Source organism: Oncorhynchus keta, chromosome 19, assembly GCF_023373465.1.
Source record: "Oncorhynchus keta strain PuntledgeMale-10-30-2019 chromosome 19, Oket_V2, whole genome shotgun sequence".
Classification (NCBI taxonomy): domain Eukaryota; kingdom Metazoa; phylum Chordata; class Actinopteri; order Salmoniformes; family Salmonidae; genus Oncorhynchus; species Oncorhynchus keta.
Window position 1 is genome coordinate 33,662,043 of NC_068439.1, and position 25,395 is coordinate 33,687,437.

General features: G+C 44.6%; 2 protein-coding genes across 7 annotated transcripts in view; both read left to right on the forward strand.

Moving 5' to 3' along the window:
* The window catches only part of LOC127909361 (zona pellucida sperm-binding protein 4-like), a 46,466-nt gene that overhangs the window by 11,629 nt on the left and 9,442 nt on the right, over window positions 1–25,395 (forward strand). The gene's annotated exons all lie outside the window — the stretch shown is intronic.
* LOC118397674 (zona pellucida sperm-binding protein 4-like) lies at window positions 9,219–14,423 on the forward strand. The gene is made up of 12 exons (XM_052470322.1): window positions 9,219–9,616; window positions 9,691–9,809; window positions 9,906–10,122; window positions 11,750–11,872; window positions 11,951–12,123; window positions 12,216–12,313; window positions 12,630–12,778; window positions 12,902–13,079; window positions 13,640–13,775; window positions 13,932–14,011; window positions 14,176–14,232; window positions 14,328–14,423. Exons 1-12 carry the CDS (start codon window positions 9,271–9,273, stop codon window positions 14,362–14,364), a joined length of 1,713 nt encoding a protein of 570 aa, XP_052326282.1. The 5' UTR covers window positions 9,219–9,270; the 3' UTR covers window positions 14,365–14,423.

Sequence of the window (25,395 nt, forward strand, 5' to 3'; positions counted from 1 at the left end):
CATTGATGTAAATCATTTACCCTAGGGTCTTCACTCACTTAGTCCTCTTCACCCCTGTGGAGCATGAGAGGCTTCCAGGAAAGAACACTACTGCCGATCCTCTGACTGGACTCAGACCCCCTTCATCTCCTTCAACCCTGACGGCGTTGCTGTATCACTGGTTCTTGAACATCTGTCTCCTTCCCTTCTTTTACCTGGTCATTTCTTTCATGTCGGTGCAATGAAGGAGAAGATGAAAATATGGATTTTTACACCTTTGAGAATTAAACCCTTTTTATATTTGTCCCCTTCAGCTTCCCTCTGGAGAGGAGATCCCCTTGCCCCCCATCGTCCTTGTCTGCTTGGGCTCTGACCCGGGCAAGAAGACAGTGTGCATCTACGGCCACCTGGATGTCCAAGCCAGCCGCAATCGGCGACGGTTGGGACACAGAGCCCTTCACACTGGTGGAGAAAGATGGTGAGAGCAGCTATTTCAAAGCACCTAAAAGAGAACAGTGCTGAAATATCAAAATCCATGCCAACATTGAGATTTGGACTTGATGATTCAGTGTTCTCTTTTTTTGGGGGAAGTATGTTTCTGATTTGCATTTCTCCTTGCATCAGTTTATAGGTGTCTGTTGGTTCTTGACTTGTGAAATATAGGCTTATGTCATTGTTCTAGTTTTATAATTTTATATTTTTTTATCAAAAACTATTCCTACATGACGTCATGCTGCATGGTTACTGAATCAAAAATCCAATCTGCCAACAGACTGCAGTTGTGTGTGACACACCTTTTAATAATTTCGCTGCTCTATGAAAGCTACAGGACACACGGTATGGAAGGTGTAAAAGAGCTATGAAGGCATGTACAGGTTCTGTGAGTTGCTCTGACAGCTGGTGCTTAAAGCTTGTGAGGGAGGTAAGTCTCCAGCAGTTCGTTCCAGTCATTGGCAGCATAGAATTGGAAGGAGAGGCGGTCAAAGGAAGAATTGGCTTTGGGGGTGACCATTGAGATATACCTGCTGGTATATCACAATTGCAGCTTCTACTACCACAACAATGACTGCAGCTCCAACTACAACAACCTCTACCACAGTTTCTACTACCAAAACAACTCCTACAATGACAACTGCAGCTCCTACTAATGTTACTTCTACTTCCGCTCCTATAACAATTACCACAAATGCAGGTCCTCCTACAACTACTACTCAGAACTCTGATGGTCACATGGGGCATGAGGCAGTGGGCGAAGAGCCAGGGGATCACAGGTCGGCCGCTCCCTCGCCCATCAATACTCCCCTTAGACAGTCAGGTGACACGCCTGTGCGAGAATCTGCAGTCCTCGCAGACAAGCCCCCTGTCTTTTCATGCTGCGGGCGTCTGTCCCAGCCATCAAAAATAATTAATTTGTAAGTTTCCGATTAGGGATTGTTGACAGACCGTGATAAAAGTGAAGTGACAACACATTTTGATAAAGTTGTTACTTGAAGAGAAGAAAAAAAAAACCTAAACTGTTCATGTTGGAAATTATTACTATGGTCTGTTTTGTTAGTGAATTGACAGCTTCTGTCCTATTTTATAAAAGGGAAGATGTTATGGGTGTAAGATGGCACAGTGATGCCATCTGTTGGTAAATGTTAATTACTGCAACTCCAGTGTTTTTACCAGTGTGCTTGAGACACCCGGCTGTACTGAAAAAGACTGGTTACTCGCATCAGTGCCTCTGTCTCGTCATTTAACATCCCGACACAAATATAGGGCTGCTAGAGACGCAACCTAGCCATTCAGTGTTTTTGTTCTGTATCTATGGACTTTACCCAGTCGTTCATTCTAAATGTTCCATTGCCATACTGTCTGGCAATGTTCTTATCCCTTGCTTGCAAGCTAGCCAACTATGGCTAACCTACAGTCATGTCAGAGGAGCTAGCCAACAACACACCTACAGTAACACAATCACTTCAAACTGAAGCTGGAAAGACTGCAAATTAGCTGTGTTTAATTTGACTTTTTTCCATTTCAATTTGTTTGTATATATCCATAAAAAAGATGCCAGCTGATTCAAGATTTTGACTGGTTGAGAAATCCTGCCTGCATGTCTGTCTCATCCCGACTGGTTCATTACTATGGGACAGCAGGAGATGGAATTTGAATACTGAAACAATGTTGCAAATATCGGAGAGACAGACAGCTACTACGACAACAACGGCTGTAGCTCCTAAAACAAGAATAACCATTGCAGGTCCTCAGTGCTTGAGGAGTCACTACAGATGCCCTGGTTCGAATCCAGGCTGTATCACAACCGGCTGTGATTGGGAGTCCCACAGGGCGACGCACATTTGGCCCAGCGTCGTCCGGATTTGGCCGGTGTAGGCCGCCATTCTAAATAAGAATTTGTTCTTAACTGACTTGCCTAGTTAAATAAATAAAACAATTAAAATATATATGACAACTATAACTGAAGCCTCTTCTACGACAACAACTGCAGCTCCTAAAACAAATGACCACAACTGCAGGTCCTACTACCACGACTGCAGCTCCTACAATGACAAGCACAACTGTAGATCCTACTACCACGATAACGACTGCAGCTCCATCAACCACAACTGCAGCTTCTAGTACCACAACAACTGCAGCTCCTATGACAACTGCAGCCTTTACTATCACAACAATGTCTGCAGCTCCTGCAATGACAAATGCTGCTCCTACTACCAAAACAATGACAACAGCTCCTACAACAACTGCAGCTCCTACTATCATAAGAACAGCAGCTCTATCAACAACAAACACCACTCCTATTACGACAACCACTTGTAAGACGGCCACCACTTCAAATCAAATCAAATTTTATTTGTCACATACACATGGTTAGCAGATGTTAATGCGAGTGTAGCGAAATGCTTGTGCTTCTAGTTCCGACAATGCAGTGATAACCAACAAGTAATCTAACTAACAATTCCAAAACTACTGTCTTATACACAGTGTAAGGGGATAAGGAATATGTACATAAGGATATATGAATGAGTGATGGTACAGAGCAGCATACAGTAGATGGTATCGAGTACAGTATATACATATGAGATGAGTATGTAGACAAAGTAAACAAAGTGGCATAGTTAAAGTGGCTAGTGATACATGTATTACATAAGGATGCAGTCGATTATGTAGAGTACAGTATATACGTATGCATATGAGATGAATAATGTAGGGTAAGTAACATTATATAAGGTAGCATTGTTAAAAGTGGCTAGTGATATATTTACATCATTTCCCATCAATTCCCATTATTAAAGTGGCTGGAGTTGGGTCAGTGTCAATGACAGTGTATTGGCAGCAGCCACTCAATGTTAGTGGTGGCTGTTTAACAGTCTGATGGCCTTGAGATAGAAGCTGTTTTTCAGTCTCTCGGTCCCAGCTCCTACTACCACAACAATGACTGCAGCTCCCACTACAACAACCTCTACCACAGTTTCTACTACCAAAACAACAACTGCAGCTCCTACTAATGTAACTTCTACTTCCGCTCCTATAACAATTATTACAAATGCAGGTCCTCCTACTACGATAACCACATTGCATCCTTTCTACGACAACTGTAGCTCATACAACAAAAAATACAACTGCAGCTCCTACTACCACAACCACTTCTGCAGATCCTAGTACGACAACAACTGCAGCGACTACTACCACTACAATGACTGCGACTCCTACATATGCAACAACAACTGTAGCTCCACAACAATACCTGTACTACCACAACAATGCCTGCTGCACCTATTATGACAACCACAACTGTAGCTTCTACTACGACAACTGCAGTTCATATTATGACGACCAGTACTTTAGCTCCTACCTCGGCAACAACTGCAAATGTAACTACAATGATTACTTTATTCTACATTATGTTAAACTGTCCAATGTTTTTTGATGCCCGAAAATGGGGGGGACCATGTACAAAATCTTCTATAATTTCTAAACGGTTCATCCGATATGTATGAAAATACTCTAAAATTAAAGCTGACAGTTTGCACCTCACCTTCATTGTTATTGTATCATTTCAAACCCAAAGTGCTAGAGTATAGAACCAAAATAACAATAAAAATGGTCACTCTTCAATGAATTATGGTGCTCACTGTATATCAACCTTTGAAAGATCAACAATCACATCAAACGCAACTACTTTCAGTACAAGAACTGAAGGGCCGACAACCACACCAAATGCTGGAAGTTTGTTGGAAGTTTGTCATAAACTTTTGTCATAAAATCATTGCAAATATATAATATATATTTTTTAAACAAACAATCTCAAATTGACGTCCTCCATTTTTTCGAAGATTTGGGACAGTGGTAGTTTACATTACACTGATGTTCCATCTCAAAACTCATGTCCCCACAGAGGATGTTGTCCTTAACAAAATCAAGAGGCAACTCGTCACTCAATTAAGGACCCTAAGGATTTTCAAAATGTATATAAAGTGCATTCGGGAAATTATTCAGACTTCTTCCCTTTTTCCACATTTTGTTACATTACAGCCATATTCTAAAATTGATCAAATAAAATTGTTCCTCATAAATATACACACAATAGCCCATAACGACAAATCAAAAACCGTTTAATTCTTGCAAATGTACAGTCGTGGCCGAAATTGAGAATGACACATATTTATTTCCACAAAGTTTGCTGCTTCAGTGTCTTTAGATATTTTTGACAGTGTAACGGTTTTCTTGCGGTGAAGGAGAGGCAGACCAAAATGCAGCGTGGTTTCTATTCATGTTTAATTTATAAAGACACATGAACAAACTAACAAAACAAGAAATGTGAAAACCCAAAACAGCCCAATCTGGAGCAAACACAGAGACAGGAACAATCACCCACAAACCCCAACACCAAACAGGCTACATAAATATGGTTCCCAATCAGAGACAATGACTAACACCTGCCTCTGATTAAGAACCATATCAGGCCAAACATAGAAATAGACAAACTAGACATGTAACATAGAATGCCCACTCAGATCACACCCTGACCAAATAAAACATACAAACATACAAAGCAAACTACGGTCAGGGTGTGACAGTACCCCCCTCCAACCGCAAAACCTGAACCTATTGGGGAGGGTCTGGGTGGGCATCTGTCCACAGTGGCGGCTCTGGTGCTGGACGTTGCCCCCACTTCACCATAGTCTTAGTCCACCACCTTGTCCGCTTCCGTGGGCTCCTAACCACGGCGACCCTACTAAATGACCCCACTGGACAGAGGGGCGGCAGCTCGGGACAGAGGGGCGGAAGCTCTGGCAGCTCGGGACAGAGGGGCGGGGGCTCTGACAGCTCGGGACAGAGGGGCGGGGGCTCTGGCAGCTCGGGACAGAGGGGAGGGGGCTCTGGCAGCTCTGGCGCCTCTGGGCTGAGGGGCTCCGGCGCCTCTGCGCTGAGGGGCTCCGGCGCCTCTGGGCTGAGGGGCTCCGGCGCCTCTGGGCTGAGGGGCTCCGGGGCCTCTGGGCTGAGGGGCTCCGGCGCCTCTGCGCTGAGGGGCTCCGGCGCCTCGGCGCTGAGGGGCTTCGGCTCCTCTGCGCAGAGGGGCTCCGGCAGCGCCGGTCAGGCGGGGGGCTACGGCAGCGCTGGACGGGCGGGAGGCTCCGGCAGCGCTGGACAGGCGGGAGGCTCCGGCAGCGCTGGACAGGCGGGAGGCTCCGGCAGCGCTGGCCAGGCGGGAGGCTCCGGCAGCGCTGGACAGGAGGGAGGCTCCGGCAGCTCTGGACAGGAGGGAGGCTCCGGCAGCGCTGGAGAGGAGGGAGGCTCCGGCAGCGCTGGACAGGAGGGAGGCTCCGGCAGCGCTGGACAGAAGGGAGGTTTCTCATTGATCTACACACAATAGCCCATAATGACAAATCAAAAACCGTTTAATTCTTGCAAATGTACAGTCGTGGCCGAAATTGAGAATGACACATATTTATTTCCACAAAGTTTGCTGCTTCAGTGTCTTTAGATATTTTTGACAGATGTTACTATGGAATGCTGAAGTATAATTACAAGCACTTCATAAGTATCAAAGGCTTTTATTGACAATTACATGAAGTTGATGCAAAGAGTCAATATTTGCGGTTTTGACCCTTCTTTTTCAAGACCTCTGAAATCTGCCCTGGCATGCTGTCAATTAACTTCTGGGCCACATCCTGACAGATGGCAGCCAATTCTTGCATAATCAATGCTTGAAGTTTGTCAGAATTTGTGGATTTTTGTTTGGCCACCCACCTCTTGAGGATTGACCACAAGTTCTCAATGGGATTAAGGTCTGGGGAGTATCCTGGCCATGGACCCAAAATATCGATGTTTTGTTCCCCGAGCCGCTTAATTATCACCTTTTCCTTATGGCAAGGTGCTCCATCATACTGGAAAAGGCATTGTTCGTCACCAAACTGTTCCTGGATGGTTGGGAGAAGATGCTCTCGGAGGATATGTTGGTACCATTCTTTATTCATGGCTGTGTTCTTAGGCAAAATTGTGAGTGAGACCATTCCCTTGGCTGAGAAACAACCCCACACATGAATGGTCTCATGATGCTTTACTGTTGGCATGACACAGGACTGATAGTAGCGCTCACCTTGTCTTCTGACGGCAAGCTTTTTTCCAGATACCCCAAAGGGGATTCATCAGAGAAAATGACTTTACCCCAGTCCTCAGCAGTCCAATCTCTGTACCTTTTGCAGAATATCAGTCTGTCCCTGATGTTTTTCCTGGAGAGAAGTGGCTTCTTTGCTGCCCTTCTTGACACCAGGCCATCCTCCAGAAGTCTTTGCCTCACTGTGCGTGCAGATGCACTCACACCTGCCTGCTGCCATTCCTGAGCAAGCTCTGCACTGGTGGTGCCCCGATCCCGCAGCTGAATCAACTTTAGGAGACGGTCCTTGCGCTTGCTTGACTTTCTTGGGCTCCCTGAAGCCTTCTTCAAAACAATTGAACCGCTCTCCTTGAAGTTCTTGATGATCCGATAAATGGTTGTTTTAGGTGCAATCTTACTGGCAGCAATATTCTTGCCTGTGAAGCCCTTTTTGTGCAAAGCAATGATGACGGCACGTGTTTCCTTGCAGGTAGCCATGATTAACAGAGGAAGAACATTGATTCCAAGCACCACCCTCCTTTTGAAGCTTCTAGTCTGTTATTCGAACTCAATAAGCATGACAGAGTGATCTCCAGCCTTGTCCTCATCAACACTCACACCTGTGTTAACGAGAGAATCGCTGGCATGATGTCAGTTGGTCCTTTGGCGGCAGGGCTGAAATGCATTGGAAATGTTTTTGGGGGATTCACTTCATTTGCATGGCAAAGAGGGACTTTGCAATTAATTGCAATTCATCTGATCACTCTTCATAACATTCTGGAGTATATGCAAACTGCCGCCATACAAACTGAGGCAACAGATTTTGTGAAAATGTATATTTGTGTCATTCTCAACTTTTGGTCACGACTGTATAAAATAAAAAATATCACATTTGCATAAGTATAAGTAACATCGTTACAGTGAAGCATGGTGTGTGGATGTTCATCAGCAGTAGAGACTGGGAGACTAGTCGGAATTGAGGCAAAGATGAACGGAGCAAAGTGCAGATAGATCCTTGATGAAAACCTGCTTCAGAGCTCTCACGACCTCAGACTGGGGTCAAGGTTCACAACGACCCTAAGCACACAGCTAAGACAACGCAGGAGTGGATTCGTGACACGTCTGAATGTCCTTGAGTGGCCCAGCCAGAGACCGGACTTGAACCTGATTGAACATCTCTGGAGAGACCTGAAAATTTGTGCAGCAACGCTTCCCATCCAACCTGACAGCGCTTGAGAGGATCTGCAGAGAAGAATGGGAGAAACTCCCCAATACAGGTGTGCAAAGCTTTTAGTGTCATACCTAAGAAAACTTGAGGCTGTAATTGCTGCCAAAGGTGCTTTGTGAAAGTACTTTGTAAATGGTCTGAATACTTGTGTAAATGTTTCCAAAATTCAGTTTTTGCTTTGTCATTATGGGGTAATGTGTGTAGAATGATGATAACTGTAACCTAACAAAATGTGGAAAAATTCAAGGGGTCTGAATACTTACCGAAGGCAGTGTACATTATATGTGGCGAAAACCAAACACTGCATTCTACAGTAAGAACCTCATACCAACAGTCAAGCATGGTGGTGGTATGGTGGTGGTGTGATTGTTTAGGGATGCTTTGCTGCCTTCGGACCGGGACGACTAGCCTTAATAGAAGGAACCATGAATTCTGCTCTGTATCATATCATTCTGCTGGAGAATGTCAGGCCATCTGTCTGTGAGCTGAAACTGAAGCGCAGCTGGGTCATGCAAGCAAGGCCATTCTCCAAAACACACAATCAAATCTACATGGAAATGCCTAAAAAGCAACAAATTTGAATATTGGAATGGCGGAGTAAAAGTCCAGACCTTATCCCAATTGAAATATTGTGCCAGTTCTTGAAATGAGCAGTTCATTCTTGAAAACCTTCAAATGTCACTGAGCTGCAGCAGCAAAATTCCTCTAAAGCGAAGTGAGAGACTGATCAACAACTACAGGAAGCGTTTTGTTGGAGTCATTCCAGCTGAAGGTGAGGCACAACCAGTTATTGAGTGTAAGGGGTCAATTACATTTTTACACAAGGGCGTTGGGTGTTGCATAACTTTGTTTATGAAATAAATGAAATAAGTATGTAATTGTTGTGTTATTTTTTCCATCGGGTTCCCTTGATCTAATATTAGGTTTTGGTTGAAGATCTGATAACATTCAATATCAAAAATATGCATGGCACTGTACAGACAATCCTGGACAGTGAAAGCTTTGGGATGGCGCTATCCCTTGCATTCACCTGTCTAATCACGTTAGGATCATTGTGTATTATTACTATTCAGAGGGAGGAAGAAAGAATGCTGCTCTAAAGCACTCAAACCTAATATTCGAACTGGGCCCTGGGCAGCCAAATTCTGATATTTTTTTACTAATTTATCTTTTGACCAATCAGATCAGCTCTGAAAAATATTTTGATTTGAAAATGTCTAATGTGATCAGTGGAATAATTATCAGAATTGAGCTGTCTGTGTAAACGCAAACATAGTGGCAGGTAATAGATTATTTACTCCAGATGTTACCGTTTACCTTGTGAGAACGTATATTCTCATGGAGAGTAACGTTGTTCCAATTGGTAGAAAGGTGCAGCCAATTGCAAATACTTCCTATATATACCTTGGAGATACCTCAGCTGTCATACCGTTTTTCAGCATTCGGTGAGGCATTGTATGAAACCATGACTTGGCAAAGGAGCGCACTGCTTTTTTTCCCGGTTTGGCTTTGCTTTGCATTGCCTGCAGCGGGATGGGAGCGCGTTTCCGAAGAGGCAACCTTTGCCCACCACAACCTTGACACAGAGGAGAATTATACCAAAGACAAGGCTGTAGTGCAACTTGGAGACCCCGCCAATGTCGATCTTAACTCCGACCGTGGATTCCAGGTGCAATTCGAGGAGGTATCAGATGCAAAAAAGTGGGTATCCGTTACCGAAGCTGCCCCAGTCAGTTTAGCGGTTCTGTGCGGTGAGGATGAGTTTAAAGTAACACTGCCAGCTGGTCCAATGAGTGAAGTCAAGATTTTGGGTAAGTTATTTATAGGTTTAAAGATCATCAAATGAAATTTGGCTACTTTGCTCACTTTTTAAATTTCTCTACAGGACCCAACAGTATACTCTCTGTTCTTGACGCCCCGGAATCGTGTGGATACTCCTTAAATCGAGGACAATATCAGAACGCCTTAACTGTCCGCTTTTCAGGCTGCCTCATTAGTCGTCAAGTAGGGTTTTTGCCTTTCCAATTTTAAATTATACATTTTAAATGGTGTAAATGTGTCATTGGAATGCTTGTACATTTTTTGCCACACTGACTGCAGGCTGGGCGGTACACCTTGATGGTGTTGTATGTCAATGAAGCTGGCATAATGGATGTTTCTACAGTGTCCTGTGCGGCTAGCCCCAAATCCTCGTTGTCCTCAACCGACCACCTGCCCCTCTCTAATGGTCTTCGCAATGCCCATGGAGGGCCTCCTTCAAAGTGTCTTAATCCCACCCCTCGCAATCCCAGCGCTCAAAATGCCACCAAATATCCTGGTGAGTCTCATGAAATGTTTATTGTATTTCTTTGGATAAGCATCAATATATGCTGTTATTGTGGTCTGAGGCAGTCGGTAAAGGAGCATTTTGTGACATTTTTAACAATGCTCCTAAGAACATTCTAATTAACTTGTTCTTGATATGCTTTTTGGAGACCTGGTCATTTTGACCAGTTCAGAGGTGCTATTGAAACTGGTACCTACTCCAGTGCTCAGATGGACTTCTATCCACTGGTCATTGAGTTTATAGCTATTAGTGAACAAACATACATGCACCGACTTTACTGAGTTACAGTTCATATGGTGATCAGTCAATTGAAATTGCTGTACTTTAGGTCCTAGTCTATGGATTGCACGTGACTGGACAGGGGCACAGCCAATGGGAGGATATAGGCCCACTGGCTGAGCCTAGCTCTCCAGTGACTCTGAGGAAGGTTTTTACCCACCAGTGCTTTCTTACAAATACTCCTTACTTTCATCAGCTGTCTGGGTGGCTGGTCTCATACGATCCCACAGGTAAAGAAGCTGGATGTGGAGGTCCTGGGCAGGCATGGTTAAACCTGGTCTGCAGTTGTGAGGCTGGTTTGCACACTGCCTAATTCTTTAAAATGGAGGTGGCTTATGATAGAGTAATGAACATTTCTGCAGTCAGCATGCCAATTGCATGCTCCCTGAACATGAGACATCTGTGGCATTGTGTTGTGACAGAACTACACATTTTTTTTGTACCCAGCACAAGGTGCACCTGTATATCGATCATGGTATTTAGTAAATCAAATGTATTTATATAGCCCTTCGTACATCATCTGATATATCAAAGTGCTGTACAGAAACCCAGCCTAAAACCCCAAGCAGCAAGCAATACAGGTGTAGCAGCACAGTGGCTAGGAAAAATTCCCAAAACCTAGAGAGTAGCCAGGCTATGTCGGGTGGCTAGTCCTCTTCTGGCTGTGCCCGGTGGAGATTATAACAGAACATGGCCAAGATGTTCATAAATGACCAGCATGGTCAAATAATAATCACAGGCAGAACAGTTGCAACTGGAGCAGCAGCAAGGAGTCATGTCAGGTAGTCTTGAGGCATGGTCCTAGGACTCAGGTCCTGAGAAAGAGAGTATACTTACATTCACACAGGACACCGGATAGGACAGGAGAAGTACTCCAGATATAGCAAACTGACCCTAGCCCCCGACACACTACTGCAGCATAAATACTGGAGGCTGAGACAGGAGGGGTCAGGAGACACTGGCCCCATCCGATGACACCGCCGGACAGGGCCAAACTGGAAGGATATAACCCTACCCACTTTGCCAAAGCACAGTCCCCACACCACGAGGGATATCTTCAACCACCAACTTACCATCCTGAGACAAGGCCGAGTATAGGCCACAAAGATCTCTGCCACGGCACAACCCAATAAGCTTCTTGCTCTTGGCAAAGGATAAATAATGACTAACAGGGATGTAAACACAATTGTGCACAGAATTAGCTTTCTTCACAAATGGAACAATTGTGTGTGTGCTTTCAGCTCATGAAACATGGGACTGACACTACATGTAACTTTTTTTTCTGAAGTATAATTCATTGGCTACTGATCCTTACTTCCAATGTTTTTTTGTATTTCAGGCTGCAGTATTCCCCAGAACCAGCACTTGGCTTGTGGTTTCACTGGAATCTCGTCTTCCCAGTGTTTGGTGATGGGTTGCTGTGTGGATTCGGCAACTTCCGCCTGCTTCTACCCGATGGATGGTAAATACTCTTTCACGGGGCAAGATGATGTTTGGCTTTGAATAGTGAGGACTGATGTGTACCGCTCTCCCTCCCCAGAGTGCACTGCAGACCATCAGTTTATCTTTGCCGTTCACCATAACCTCACTACTTTCCCTGTGACTCCCACCAAACCTGTGGTTGCTGGGAAGTCTCGCTGTGGCCCGGTCATTGTCACTGATAAGTTTGTCGTCTTCAAGTTCTCAGTCACTGAATGTGGAACTCGCTCATATGTAAGTGGACAAGAATATTACGGCTTCTGGAATCCTCCTGGTGCGGTTCTTGTTGATCCACACAATTACTTTATTGTTTTGATCTTAATTAGGAAATTGGCAATACCGTGATCTACACAGCAGAGGTACAGACGGCCGTTCGAACCCTTAACCTGAAGTATGGCGTAATATCCAGAGACAACCCCCGCAGGTAATTCAGATGTCACATTTTGCAACAAACAAAATGGGCATTCCTTATTGGACAGGTTCTTCAGTTTGGTGTTTAATGAACATCTCAATGTCTACACCTTCTAGATTTCTGTCTTTGCTATATTCCTCTGTCCTAGTGTTCCTATATATTGAGCTGATTCACCAGTTAAGAAGCTCTAAGTGTATAACTTCAAACATTGCTGTTGCAAATGCCACGAATACTTGGCACTTTCAGAATGTAATTTGATCTCACTAATTGAGGAATCATTAAATGTACCTGCTGAGTTTGACTAGTCCCCCCTTATGTTCGTCTCTAGAGTCATGGTTGAGTGCCGCTACCCTAAAACGCTGGGTACCGTGCCAACAGTGGCGAGTGTGGGCTACATGGTGAAAAGCCCCAGTGTAACATTCCCTTCAAAGGTGACATCCAAGGGACTGTTTGGTGTCGAACTCAGGATTGCTGAAGGTATCTGGCTGACATGTAAACACGCAATGGCCAGAACATAATGGTTACTGTCCCATTTGTTGCGGATACTTTATATTGCTGACAAGCCCAATGCTTAAATTGCTCTTTTACCTACCCCACCAGACAAAACCTATACCAAGTACCTCAAACGGCACCATCAGCCCCTGCGTCTCTTCCTGGGTAAACTTGTGTATCTAGAAGTTCGTCTGACTTCTCCAAATCCAGAGGCGACACTTTTGGTCAACTACTGTCTGGCTTATCCCCGCTCTGCCAAGAACGTTCTGGTGCTCATTCACGAAGGGTAAGCACTGCAATGACTTGGTGTGACTGATTTGCCTAACGTACTGTAGATTACATATTGGTGGGCAACCTTGCTCTTGAACAGCCATTGGCTTTTATTAGAGGCTGAGATGGATGGACTCCAATGTTCTCTTAATTTTGGCAATGAGTCCCTTTATGTACTTACCCAGAGTCGGGTCAATTTGTGGCTCCGTTTGTCTGTATGCAGTTGAAGGAATTCTCTAACCAGATTTGGCACAGTGAAGACTAGGTATCTGCTAGCTTTGGCTAATGACACTATCAATCACTTCCTTCATATTGGCCATAGGGGCAGACAAATGGTATATAAGTTCATCTCTATCAAAAGTAGATAAAGGGCCTCATTGCCAAAATCCTAAAGGATCCCTTTGTGTCTAAACTTTGCCCTTTCCGTAGCCAAAGCATGACAGCCATTTTGTGACAACTCCTTATACCAAGGGTATTCAACTCTTACCCTATGAGTTCCAGAGCCTTCTAGTTTGAGGGCCTTGTGCTGCCAAGAGGAAGTTGTCATTGAGTTCTCTATCAATTTCTCACTTCTAGGTGTGCCAACCCTCAGGACCCCAATGTCTCCATCCTTAAATTCAGCAACCTGCCCCAGAACCGCCACCAGCGTCGCTTCATGGTCCAAGCATTCCAGTTCATGGATCAACAGACCAACAAGTATCTGGATGAGGAGGTGAGGAAGCAGAATGTGGACTGGGATTCACACCTTGATTGGTGAATGAGGCTTTCAAAAAGCTCTTTCTATTGTGTGCAACTTTTATATTTTTGAGCTGCACAAAGTCAAACATGTTTAGTTGGTATTGAATCTCACTTCATTCCTCCTCAACAGATCTACTTCATGTGCTCTACTGAAGTGTGTATGCCCACAGAAAAAACGTGTGAAGAGCGCTGTTTTGATGGAATTAGGAGGTGAGGAAGACTGGGGACTTGCATCTTGATTCCCTGGATTGGTGTATTGTCACATGGTGACTGATGTACCAGAAAAGTGAACTGTAGTTGGCCTTCATTTCTTTACATTTTGTCACATTAATTGTTTAGTTAGAATTTAATCTCACTTAATTTCTCCCCACCAGATCTACTACATGTGCTGTAGATAAAATAACTGAGAAGAGTGCTGCTTTAAATAAAAGGTGAGTCTTGCATATCTTTTGTTCCCAGATTTGAAAGTAACTTGCTTAATTAAATAGGAGCACTTCTAGCTTTCACGCCTGTTTTTGTTTTCCAGGTCTGACAATCTACAGGGTGACAAATCTGATGCTTGAACATGCTAAAGAAATGTGGTAATTTGACTAATGCATATTAAATATTTTTTTAAATCTTGCCTATTTAACTGAGTTGTATTTATTTGTAATGAGTGTTAGGTCTGCTTTATAACCTATTTTGTGAAATTGTACACTAACAGTTTCTGGTATACTGGTTTGCTCTGCAGCGTACCTGACTTGGGCCACGTAACTAATTACTGTAGCCTCTACACCCTTGTCATTCAGCTTTGGTAAAATTGTGCGTATGGCAGGTGTCATCACAAATGTATGTCTTGTGGTGACTTGGCTGTTTGGTGACAGACTTCTGTGTGCATTTTGACGCAGCCTTGAGGGATTTGTCTGTTTTCAAGGACATTATACCAAGGCACTGTCAACAATGCTAATCATTCCCGGTCTGGGTTTTCTGTGCTTAGTGACTCTCTGGATACGGTTTCCTGAAAGCAGCTTAAGACTAAATTCACATTAACCATAGGATACTAATACATTTAGCCTTAAGATGTTTTGGGGAAATGAGGACCTGTCCAAGGCAGTGCCTCCCGTCAGCTAATGTTCATTTAACTTCAGTAGCTTTTGACAGCCCTTGCTGGATTGGGGTGTAGTCATTATACAAAGACCTTAGCAAACAGTTGTGAAATGTTTAGCAACAAACCATTTACTCAATGTATAACATTAGCAAATAACCATCTATTGGACATTCAGGGGTGTATTCACTAGGAGGGGCGAACCTGTCTTTGTCCAATCGACAATTCTGGTTCTAACTTTTTCAGGTTGAGTAAACACTTGTTTTGGGATGCTATTTGTCTAAAGGAAGACACCCCTGGTGACGTTGCCTCACACCTGCACACAAACAATACTTCAAATGGACCAAGAAGCTCACGATGAGTCCCAAAACCAGACCCTACTAAATTGCCGTTGTCATGTGTTGCTGACAATTCCGAAGTTGACTTTCAGTGGCGCGGTGATCACTAAACGATGAACTTGGGAATACACAGACTTCAATGATGCAATTCATGCACCCCAATTTGTAACTTGTTTATAGCTTGGAAGACATCTAAAATTGGGAGAATTTGTGTGAAGTCTTAGACACGCATGTTTTGTCATTATGCACAACTTTCAATTATTTTGTATGAATATTGTCAAACTCCAAACATATTGGGATGAGTGTTGGGATAGCGCTTTGCTTGAGCCTGCAGCCTTGCTTGGTCATTGACTAATTAGCCCCCTACATAAGTAATAACTTTCACTCCCTCAGCATTGGGACATTTGTGCATATGGCAGAGGTGCTTGTGAACCTGCAAATGGGGCGATTTAGGTTACCTCAGTCACAAACCCTGCCCATTTCTTCAAGCGACTTGATTTAACCACACTGCTAGCCTTAGATGAAGACCAAAGCACATTTTATGAAATAGCCCATTTTTGCCTGTGGAAATTGATTTGTGTTTCAGCTTCACATTTCCAAATCGTATCGACAGCAAAAGATGCCAGGGTGGCGTTTTTGAATTTTAATCCGTTTACAATCTAGTCTTTCCTCTCGTAACTATAACCCCTCAACTACCAACATATTTTAAATGTATACTACCATTCAGAAGTTTGGGGTCACTTAATTGTCCACGTTTTTTTTAAAGCAAAGCACTTGTCCGTTGAAATACAGTGTAGACTTTGTAAATGACTGCTGGAAACGGCTTTTTTAAATTAATAGAATATCTAGAGGCACGTTAACGTTTTTTAAAATGCTAAATTTGGATCAGCTACTTGATCATTAAACCCTTTCAGCTGTGCTAACAATTGCAAACTGTTCTGATTTAAAGATTAACTAAAACTGGCCTTTAGACTAGTTGAGCGTCAGCATTTGTGGGTTTGATTACAGGCTCAATGTCAAAGACCTTTCTTCACAAACTCTCCAGTCTTCTTGTTCTGAGAAATGAAGGCTACTGCTTTAAACCAAGAGAAGGTTTACTTATCCTATCCTAGGTAATAATATATGCCATTTAGCAGACGCTTTTATCCAAAGCGACTTACAGTCATGTGTGCATACATTCTACGTATGGGTGGTCCCGGGGATCGAACCCACTACCCTGGCGTTACAAGCGCCATGCTCTACCAACTGAGCTACAGAAGGTATTCCTTAAATAGGTGGGGTTTCAGGTGTCTCCGGAAGGTGGTGATTGACTCCGCTGTCCTGGCGTCGTGAGGGAGTTTGTTCCACCATTGGGGGGCCAGAGCAGCGAACAGTTTTGACTGGGCTGAGCGGGAACTGTACTTCCTCAGTGGTAGGGAGGCGAGCAGGCCAGAGGTGGATGAACGCAGTGCCCTTGTTTGGGTGTAGGGCCTGATCAGAGCCTGGAGGTACTGAGGTGCTGTTCCCCTCACAGCTCCGTAGGCAAGCACCATGGTCTTGTAGCGGATGCGAGCTGGAAGCCAGTGGAGAGAGCGGAGGAGCGGGGTGACGTGAGAGAACTTGGGAAGGTTGAACACCAGACGGGCTGCGGCGTTCTGGATGAGTTGTAGGGGTTTAATGGCACAGGCAGGGAGCCCAGCCAACAGCGAGTTGCAGTAATCCAGACGGGAGATGACAAGTGCCTGGATTAGGACCTGCGCCGCTTCCTGTGTGAGGCAGGGTCGTACTCTGCGGATGTTGTAGAGCATGAACCTACAGGAACGGGCCACCGCCTTGATGTTAGTTGAGAACGACAGGGTGTTGTCCAGGATCACGCCAAGGTTCTTAGCGCTCTGGGAGGAGGACACAATGGAGTTGTCAACCGTGATGGCGAGATCATGGAACGGGCAGTCCTTCCCGGGAGGAAGAGCAGCTCCGTCTTGCCGAGGTTCAGCTTGAGGTGGTGATCCGTCATCCACACTGATATGTCTGCCAGACATGCAGAGATGCGATTCGCCACCTGGTCATCAGAAGGGGGAAAGGAGAAGATTAATTGTGTGTCGTCTGCATAGCAATGATAGGAGAGACCATGTGAGGTTATGACAGAGCCAAGTGACTTGGTGTATAGCAAAAATAGGAGAGGGCCTAGAACAGAGCCCTGGGGGACACCAGTGGTGAGAGCGCGTGATGAGGAGACAGATTCTCGCCACACCACCTGGTAGGAGCGACCTGTCAGGTAGGACGCAATCCAAGCGTGGGCCGCGCCGGAGATGCCCAACTCGGAGAGGGTGGAGAGGAGGATCTGATGGTTCACAGTATCGAAGGCAGCCGATAGGTCTAGAAGGATGAGAGCAGAGGAGAGAGAGTTAGCTTTAGCAGTGCGGAGCGCCTCCGTGATACAGAGAAGCGCAGTCTCAGTTGAATGACTAGTCTTGAAACCTGACTGATTTGGATCAAGATCATGTTATTCTGTGCATAAATCCGGAACTTTATATAGTATGATATGTTACGTTTTGTATGGTATGTATTAATTTGTGGATGTCCATCACCCATTTCGTACATGTTACAAATTACAATTCATATATGTTGTGCTTCATCTGGTCTATTAGACCAGGCTGGGTAACAAACACCAGCACATAAAATAGGACCCCAGGGTATTTGGATTAGATTGAGTGCCTAAGACTTCACTTCCTTGCCACAATAACAGTCATGTGCTTGTGGGTTTTCCTATTAATAAACTTGAAGAACAAGTATAGAGCAGGGACCTCACAATATATTATAACTATACTTAGGTGTCAATACGATATGTATTGCGATTCTCACGGTTCTATATGTATTGCTATTCGATACTGTGATTTATATTGGTATTTGACGTTCCAAGCATATTGCTCACCATATTATGTCTGCTGCAGAGGGACGAGCGAGCCATGAGAACTAGTTCTGATCTACTAACAACCATCATTGCACAGGCAAATGTTCTTCTACAAACCCTGCTGAAACATATACCATAATTTCCTCTACTGCTCCAGTAGTAAGAACAACCAAAGTTAGGGCTTCCACCTCCACAAACTCTCACAACATATGTTCCTACAACATTGACAACGAGGCCAACATCTGGAATTATAACAGCAGGGGACAACAAATACTCTTCAACAAGATCAACATTTCCGAGTACAATTGGCAGTTCCACAGCCACACGCAATACAGCTACTATCAGCACCACAACTGAAGTGTTGACATTGACGTCAAATGCTCCTCAAGTGTTCACAAAAACTGCCTCAACAACTTCATCCAATGCTAAGTTTACACTGGCAACTATATGGCAAATTGAGAAATCTAATACTCTCTCTGACACTCCAACAACCTTCTCTCAAACAACTACAACAAACACCTGAGAGTTTATCTAAAACCTACAACAGCAAATGACCATACCACCCCAACCTCTTCAGCAAATCCAACATTAACAGTTAGTTTCCACAACAGCTACACCGAGAGGGAGGATTCCTTCCACAAATCTGAAAATGTCCAACATATTTTCCTACAAAAGTGACAACTAGGTCAACATCTGGAAGTACAACAGCAGAAGTAACTCAGCTCACAACAAATACTGGCTCAACTACAGTGCGCACCATAATTCATTGGACAGTGACCTTGTTTTTGTTATTTTGGTTCTATACTCTAGCACTTTGAGTTTGAAAGGATACAATAACAATGAGGGTGAAGTGCAAACTGTCAGATTTAATTTGAGGGTATTTTCATACATATCGGATGAACCGTTTAGAAATTATAGAAGATTTTGTACATGGTCCCCCCCCCCCTCCCCCCCTAGGGTTATTGTCTTGTTACATGCTGAAGTGCCGTTCAATGAGTTTGGAGGCATTTGGTTTTATCTGAGCAGATAAAATATTTCTGTAGTGAGCCTGTTCCACTGGCAGCCATACAGGCCCAAGCCATAACACCCCCTCCACCATGTTTCACGGGTGAGGTGGTATGCTTTGGATCGTGGGCGGTATGCTTTGGATCGTGGGCATGTCTTTTTTTTCCCCACACTTTCCTCTTTCTGGTACATGTTAATCTTTGTCTCATCTGTCCACAATACTTCATGGGGCTCTTTTAGGTGCTTTGTAGGTGCTTTTTAGCAAACTGTAATCTCGCCTTTCTGTTCTTCAGGCTTATCAGTGGTTTGTATCTTGTAGTGTACCCTCTGTGGTCCTGCTGGTGTAGTCTTCTACGTATGGTAGACTTTGACACATTTACACCTGCACCCAGCAGAGTGTTTTTGATCTGTTGGGGTGTTGTCAGGGGGGTTTTCTTCACCATAGAGAGTACTCTCCGGTCATCCACTGCAGTGGTCTTCCTCAGTCTACTGGGTTCTTTGACATAATTGAGTTCACCGGTTGTTTTTTTCTTGTTAATGATGAACCAAACTGTTAACTTGGGCATGCCCAGGGTTTTTGCAATGTTCCCGATTGATTGAGTTTCATTTCTGAGCCTTATGACGGACAGTTTATTTGCATCGACACCTGAAGACCTGCTGTCTTCCTCATGTTGTCACACCCCAACAACAACCTCTAAAGGCAATAGCAAAGTCTAGAATCAATACTGTTCATCAACAGCTCTCCTGCATTCACTAACGACACAAATGAATACACCTGCCTAACGACACACATCTGTGAAGCCAATTCAACAAATACTTGTAGTACCATAAAATGCGGGGACCATGAACAAAAGGTGCTGTCATTTCTTAACGGTTCCTCCAATATGTATAAAAATACTCTAAAATTAAATCTGACAGTTTGCACCTCACCTTCATTGTTATTGTATCCTTTCAAACTCAAAGTGCTAGAGTACAGAACCAAAATAACAATAAAAATGGTCACTCTTCAATGAAGTATGGTGCTCACTGTATATCAACCTTTGAAAGATCAACAACCACATCAAACGCAACTACTTTCAGTACAGGAACTGAAGGGCCGACAACAACACCAAATGCTGCTTTAGTTCTCATGACTGGTTCAACAACTTCCTCCAGTGTATAAAGTACTCCGACATCTACTAGACATCTACATTTTCTTATGTGACAACAGCAGCTCCAACAAAAACAATGTTTCCTATCACCACAACAAATATTACAACTGTTACAACAATAACAAAGTCTGTAACAGTTATCACACCATCACTGCCAAAATTGAGAATGACACATATTTATTTCCACAAAGTTTGCTGCTTCAGTGTCTTTAGATATTTTTGACAGATGTTACTATGGAATGCTGAAGTATAATTACAAGCACTTCATAAGTATCAAAGGCTTTTATTGACAATTACATGAAGTTGATGCAAAGAGTCAATATTTGCGGTTTTGACCCTTCTTTTTCAAGACCTCTGAAATCTGCCCTGGCATGCTGTCAATTAACTTCTGGGCCACATCCTGACAGATGGCAGCCAATTCTTGCATAATCAATGCTTGAAGTTTGTCAGAATTTGTGGATTTTTGTTTGGCCACCCACCTCTTGAGGATTGACCACAAGTTCTCAATGGGATTAAGGTCTGGGGAGTATCCTGGCCATGGACCCAAAATATCGATGTTTTGTTCCCGAGCCGCTTAATTATCACCTTTTCCTTATGGCAAGGTGCTCCATCATACTGGAAAAGGCATTGTTCGTCACCAAACTGTTCCTGGATGGTTGGGAGAAGATGCTCTCGGAGGATATGTTGGTACCATTCTTTATTCATGGCTGTGTTCTTAGGCAAAATTGTGAGTGAGACCATTCCCTTGGCTGAGAAACAACCCCACACATGAATGGTCTCATGATGCTTTACTGTTGGCATGACACAGGACTGATAGTAGCGCTCACCTTGTCTTCTGACGGCAAGCTTTTTTCCAGATACCCCAAAGGGGATTCATCAGAGAAAATGACTTTACCCCAGTCCTCAGCAGTCCAATCTCTGTACCTTTTGCAGAATATCAGTCTGTCCCTGATGTTTTTCCTGGAGAGAAGTGGCTTCTTTGCTGCCCTTCTTGACACCAGGCCATCCTCCAGAAGTCTTTGCCTCACTGTGCGTGCAGATGCACTCACACCTGCCTGCTGCCATTCCTGAGCAAGCTCTGCACTGGTGGTGCCCCGATCCCGCAGCTGAATCAACTTTAGGAGACGGTCCTTGCGCTTGCTTGACTTTCTTGGGCTCCCTGAAGCCTTCTTCAAAACAATTGAACCGCTCTCCTTGAAGTTCTTGATGATCCGATAAATGGTTGTTTTAGGTGCAATCTTACTGGCAGCAATATTCTTGCCTGTGAAGCCCTTTTTGTGCAAAGCAATGATGACGGCACGTGTTTCCTTGCAGGTAGCCATGATTAACAGAGGAAGAACATTGATTCCAAGCACCACCCTCCTTTTGAAGCTTCTAGTCTGTTATTCGAACTCAATAAGCATGACAGAGTGATCTCCAGCCTTGTCCTCATCAACACTCACACCTGTGTTAACGAGAGAATCGCTGGCATGATGTCAGTTGGTCCTTTGGCGGCAGGGCTGAAATGCATTGGAAATGTTTTTGGGGGATTCACTTCATTTGCATGGCAAAGAGGGACTTTGCAATTAATTGCAATTCATCTGATCACTCTTCATAACATTCTGGAGTATATGCAAACTGCCGCCATACAAACTGAGGCAACAGATTTTGTGAAAATGTATATTTGTGTCATTCTCAACTTTTGGTCACGACTGTATAAAATAAAAAATATCACATTTGCAACTGCCTCAACAACTTCATCCAATGCAAAGTTTACACTGGCAACTATATGGCAAATTGAGAAATCTAATACTCTCTCTGACACTCCAACAACCTTCTCTCAAACAACTACAACAAACACCTGAGAGTTTATCTAAAACCTACAACAGCAAATGACCATACCACCCCAACCTCCTCTTCAGCAAATCCAACATTAACAGTTAGTTTCCACAACAGCTACACCGAGAGGGAGGATTCCTTCCACAAATCTGAAAATGTCCAACATATTTTCCTACAAAAGTGACAACTAGGTCAACATCTGGAAGGTTGTCATAAAATCATTGCAAATATTTTTATTTTTTAAACAATCTCAAATTGACAAACTCCATTTTTTCAAAGATTTGGGACAGTGGTGGTTTACATTACACTGATGTTCCATCTCAAAACTCATGTCCCCACAGAGGATGTTGTCCTTAACACAATCAAGAGAAACCTGCCACTCAATTAAGGTCCCTAAGGATCTTCAAAATGTATATAAAGTTACATTACAGCCTTATTCTAAAATTGATCAAATAACATTGTTCCTCATCAATCTACACACAATAGCTCATAATGACAAATCAAAATTCCCCAAAATTGAGAATGACACATTTATTTCCACAAAGTTTGCTGCTTCAGTGTCTAGAAATTTTTGACAGTGTAACGGTTTTCTTGCGGTGAAGGAGAGGCGGACCAAAATGCAGCGTGGTTTCTATTCATGTTTAATTTATAAAGACACATGAACAAACTAACAAAACAAGAAATGTGAAAACCCAAAACAGCCCTATCTGGTGCAAACACAGAGACAGGAACAATCACCCACAAACCCCAACACCAAACAGGCTACCTAAATATGGTTCCCAATCAGAGACAATGACTAACACCTGCCTCTGATTGAGAACCATATCAGGCCAAACATAGAAATAGACAAACTAGTCATGTAACATAGAATGCCCACTCAGATCACACCCTAACCAAACAAAACATACAAACATACAAAGAAACCCCCCAGGTGCGGACTCCGGCCGCAAAACCTATTGGGGAGGGTCTGGGTGGGCATCTGTCCACGGTGGCGGCTCTGGTGCTGGACGTGGCCCCCACTTCACCATAGTCTTAGTCCACCACCTTGTCCGCTTCCGTGGCCTCCTAACCACAGCGACCCTACTAAATGACCCCACTGGACAGAGGGGCGGCAGCTCGGGACAAAGGGGTGGCAGCTCGGGACAGAGGGGAGGAAATTCTGGCAGCTCGGGACAGAGGGGTGGGGCCTCTGGCAGCTCGGGACAGAGGGGCGGGGGCTCTGGCAGCTCGGGACAGAGGAGCGGGGGCTCTGGCAGTTCTGGCGCCTCTGGGCTGAGGGGCTCTGGCGCCTCCGGGCTGAGGGGCTCCGGCGCCTCTGGGCTGAGTGGCTCCGGCAGCGCTGGACAGGCGGGAGGCTCCGGCAGCGCTGGACAGGCGGGAGGCTCCGGCAGCGCTGGACAGGCCTGACAGGAGTGAGGTCCTGGCAGCTGGACAGAGTGAGAGTCCGGCAGCGCCTGGATTGCGGAGTGAGGTTCCGGCAGCGCCTGACAGAGGAGGTCCAGCAGCGCTGGAGAGGAGGGAGGTTCCGCAGCGCTGACAGGAGTGAGACTCCGGCAGCGCCTGGACAGGAGTGAGGTCTCCGGCAGCGCTGACAGGAGGCCCGGCAGCGCTGGACAGGAGTGAGGTGTCTCGCAGCTGGACAGGAGGGAGGTCAGCGCTGGTTAGGAGTGAGGCTCCGGCAGCGCTGGATTCAGGAGTGAGGTTCGGGCAGCGCTGGACAGGAGGGAGTGGCTCCTCGGCAGCGCTGGACAGGAGTGGAGGCTCCGCAGCGCTGACAGGAGGAGTTCAACGCTGGACAGGAGGGAGAGGTTTCTCACATTGATCTACACACAATAGCCCATAATGACAAATCAAAAACGTTTAATTATTGCAAATGTACAGTCGTGGCCAAAATTGAGAATGACACATATTTATTTCCCTACAAAGTTTGCTGCCCAGTGTCTTTGTAGATTATTTTTGACAGATGCTTACCATCGGACGCTGAAGCATAATATTACACTCATAAGTATCAAAGGCTTTTATTGACAATTACATTAGTTGATGCAAAGAGTCAATATTTGCAGTTTTGATCCTTCTTTTTCAAGACCCTGAAATTTGCCCTGGTATATCATTGTCAATTTAACCCTGGCCACATCCTGACTGATGCAGCCAATTCTTGCATAATCAATGCTTGAAGTTTGTCAGAATTTGTGGATTTTTGTTTGACCACCCGCCTCTTGAGGATTGACCACAAGTTCTCAATGGGATTAAGGTCTGGGGAGTATCCTGGCCATGGACCCAAAATATCAATGTTTTGTTCCCCGAGCCGCTTAATTATCACCTTTTCCTTATGGCAAGGTGCTCCATCATACTGGAAAAGGCATTGTTCGTCACCAAACTGTTCCTGGATGGTTGGGAGAAGATGCTCTCGGAGGATATGTTGGCATGACACAGGACTGATAGTAGCGCTCACCTTGTCTTCTCTGTGGGGCAAGCTTTTTTCCAGATGCCCTTAAGGGGATTTGTCAGAGAAAATGACTTTACCCCAGTCCTCAGCAGTCCAATCTCTGTACCTTTTGCAGAATATCAGTCTGTTCCTGATGTTTTTCCTGGAGAGAAGTGGCTTCTTTGTAGCCCTTCTTGACACCAGGCCGTCCTCCAAAAGTCTTTGCCTCACTGTGCGTGCAGATGCACTCACACCTGCCTGCTGCCATTCCTGAGCAAGCTCTGTACTGGTGGTGCCCCGATCCCGCAGCTGAATCAACTTTAGGAGACGGTCCTTTTGCTTGCTGGACTTTCTTGGGCTCCCTGAAGCCTTCTTCAAAACAATTGAACCGCTCTCCTTGAAGTTCTTGATGATCCGATAAATGGTTGAATTAGGTGCAATCTTACTGGCAGCAATATCCTCGCCTGTGAAGCCCTTTTTGTGCAAAGCAATGATGACGCAGGTGTTTCCTTGCAGGTAACCATGATTAACAGAGGAAGAACATTGATTCCAAGCACCACCCTCCTTTTGAAGCTTCAAGTCTGTTATTCGAACTCAATAAGCATGACAGAGTGATCTCCAGCCTTGTCCTCGTCAACACTCACACCTGTGTTAACCTCTTGCTCCTACCCGACACGCAGGCGTCCCATCTAGACATCTGGAAATGCAAATGTGCTACGCTAAATGCTAATAGCACTCGTTAAAACTCAAACGTTCATTAAAATACACATGCAGGGTACTGAATTAAAGCTACACTCGTTGTGAATCCAGGCAACAAGTCAGATTTTTTAAATGCTTTTCGGCGAAAGCATGAGAAGCTATTATCTGATAGCATGTAACACCC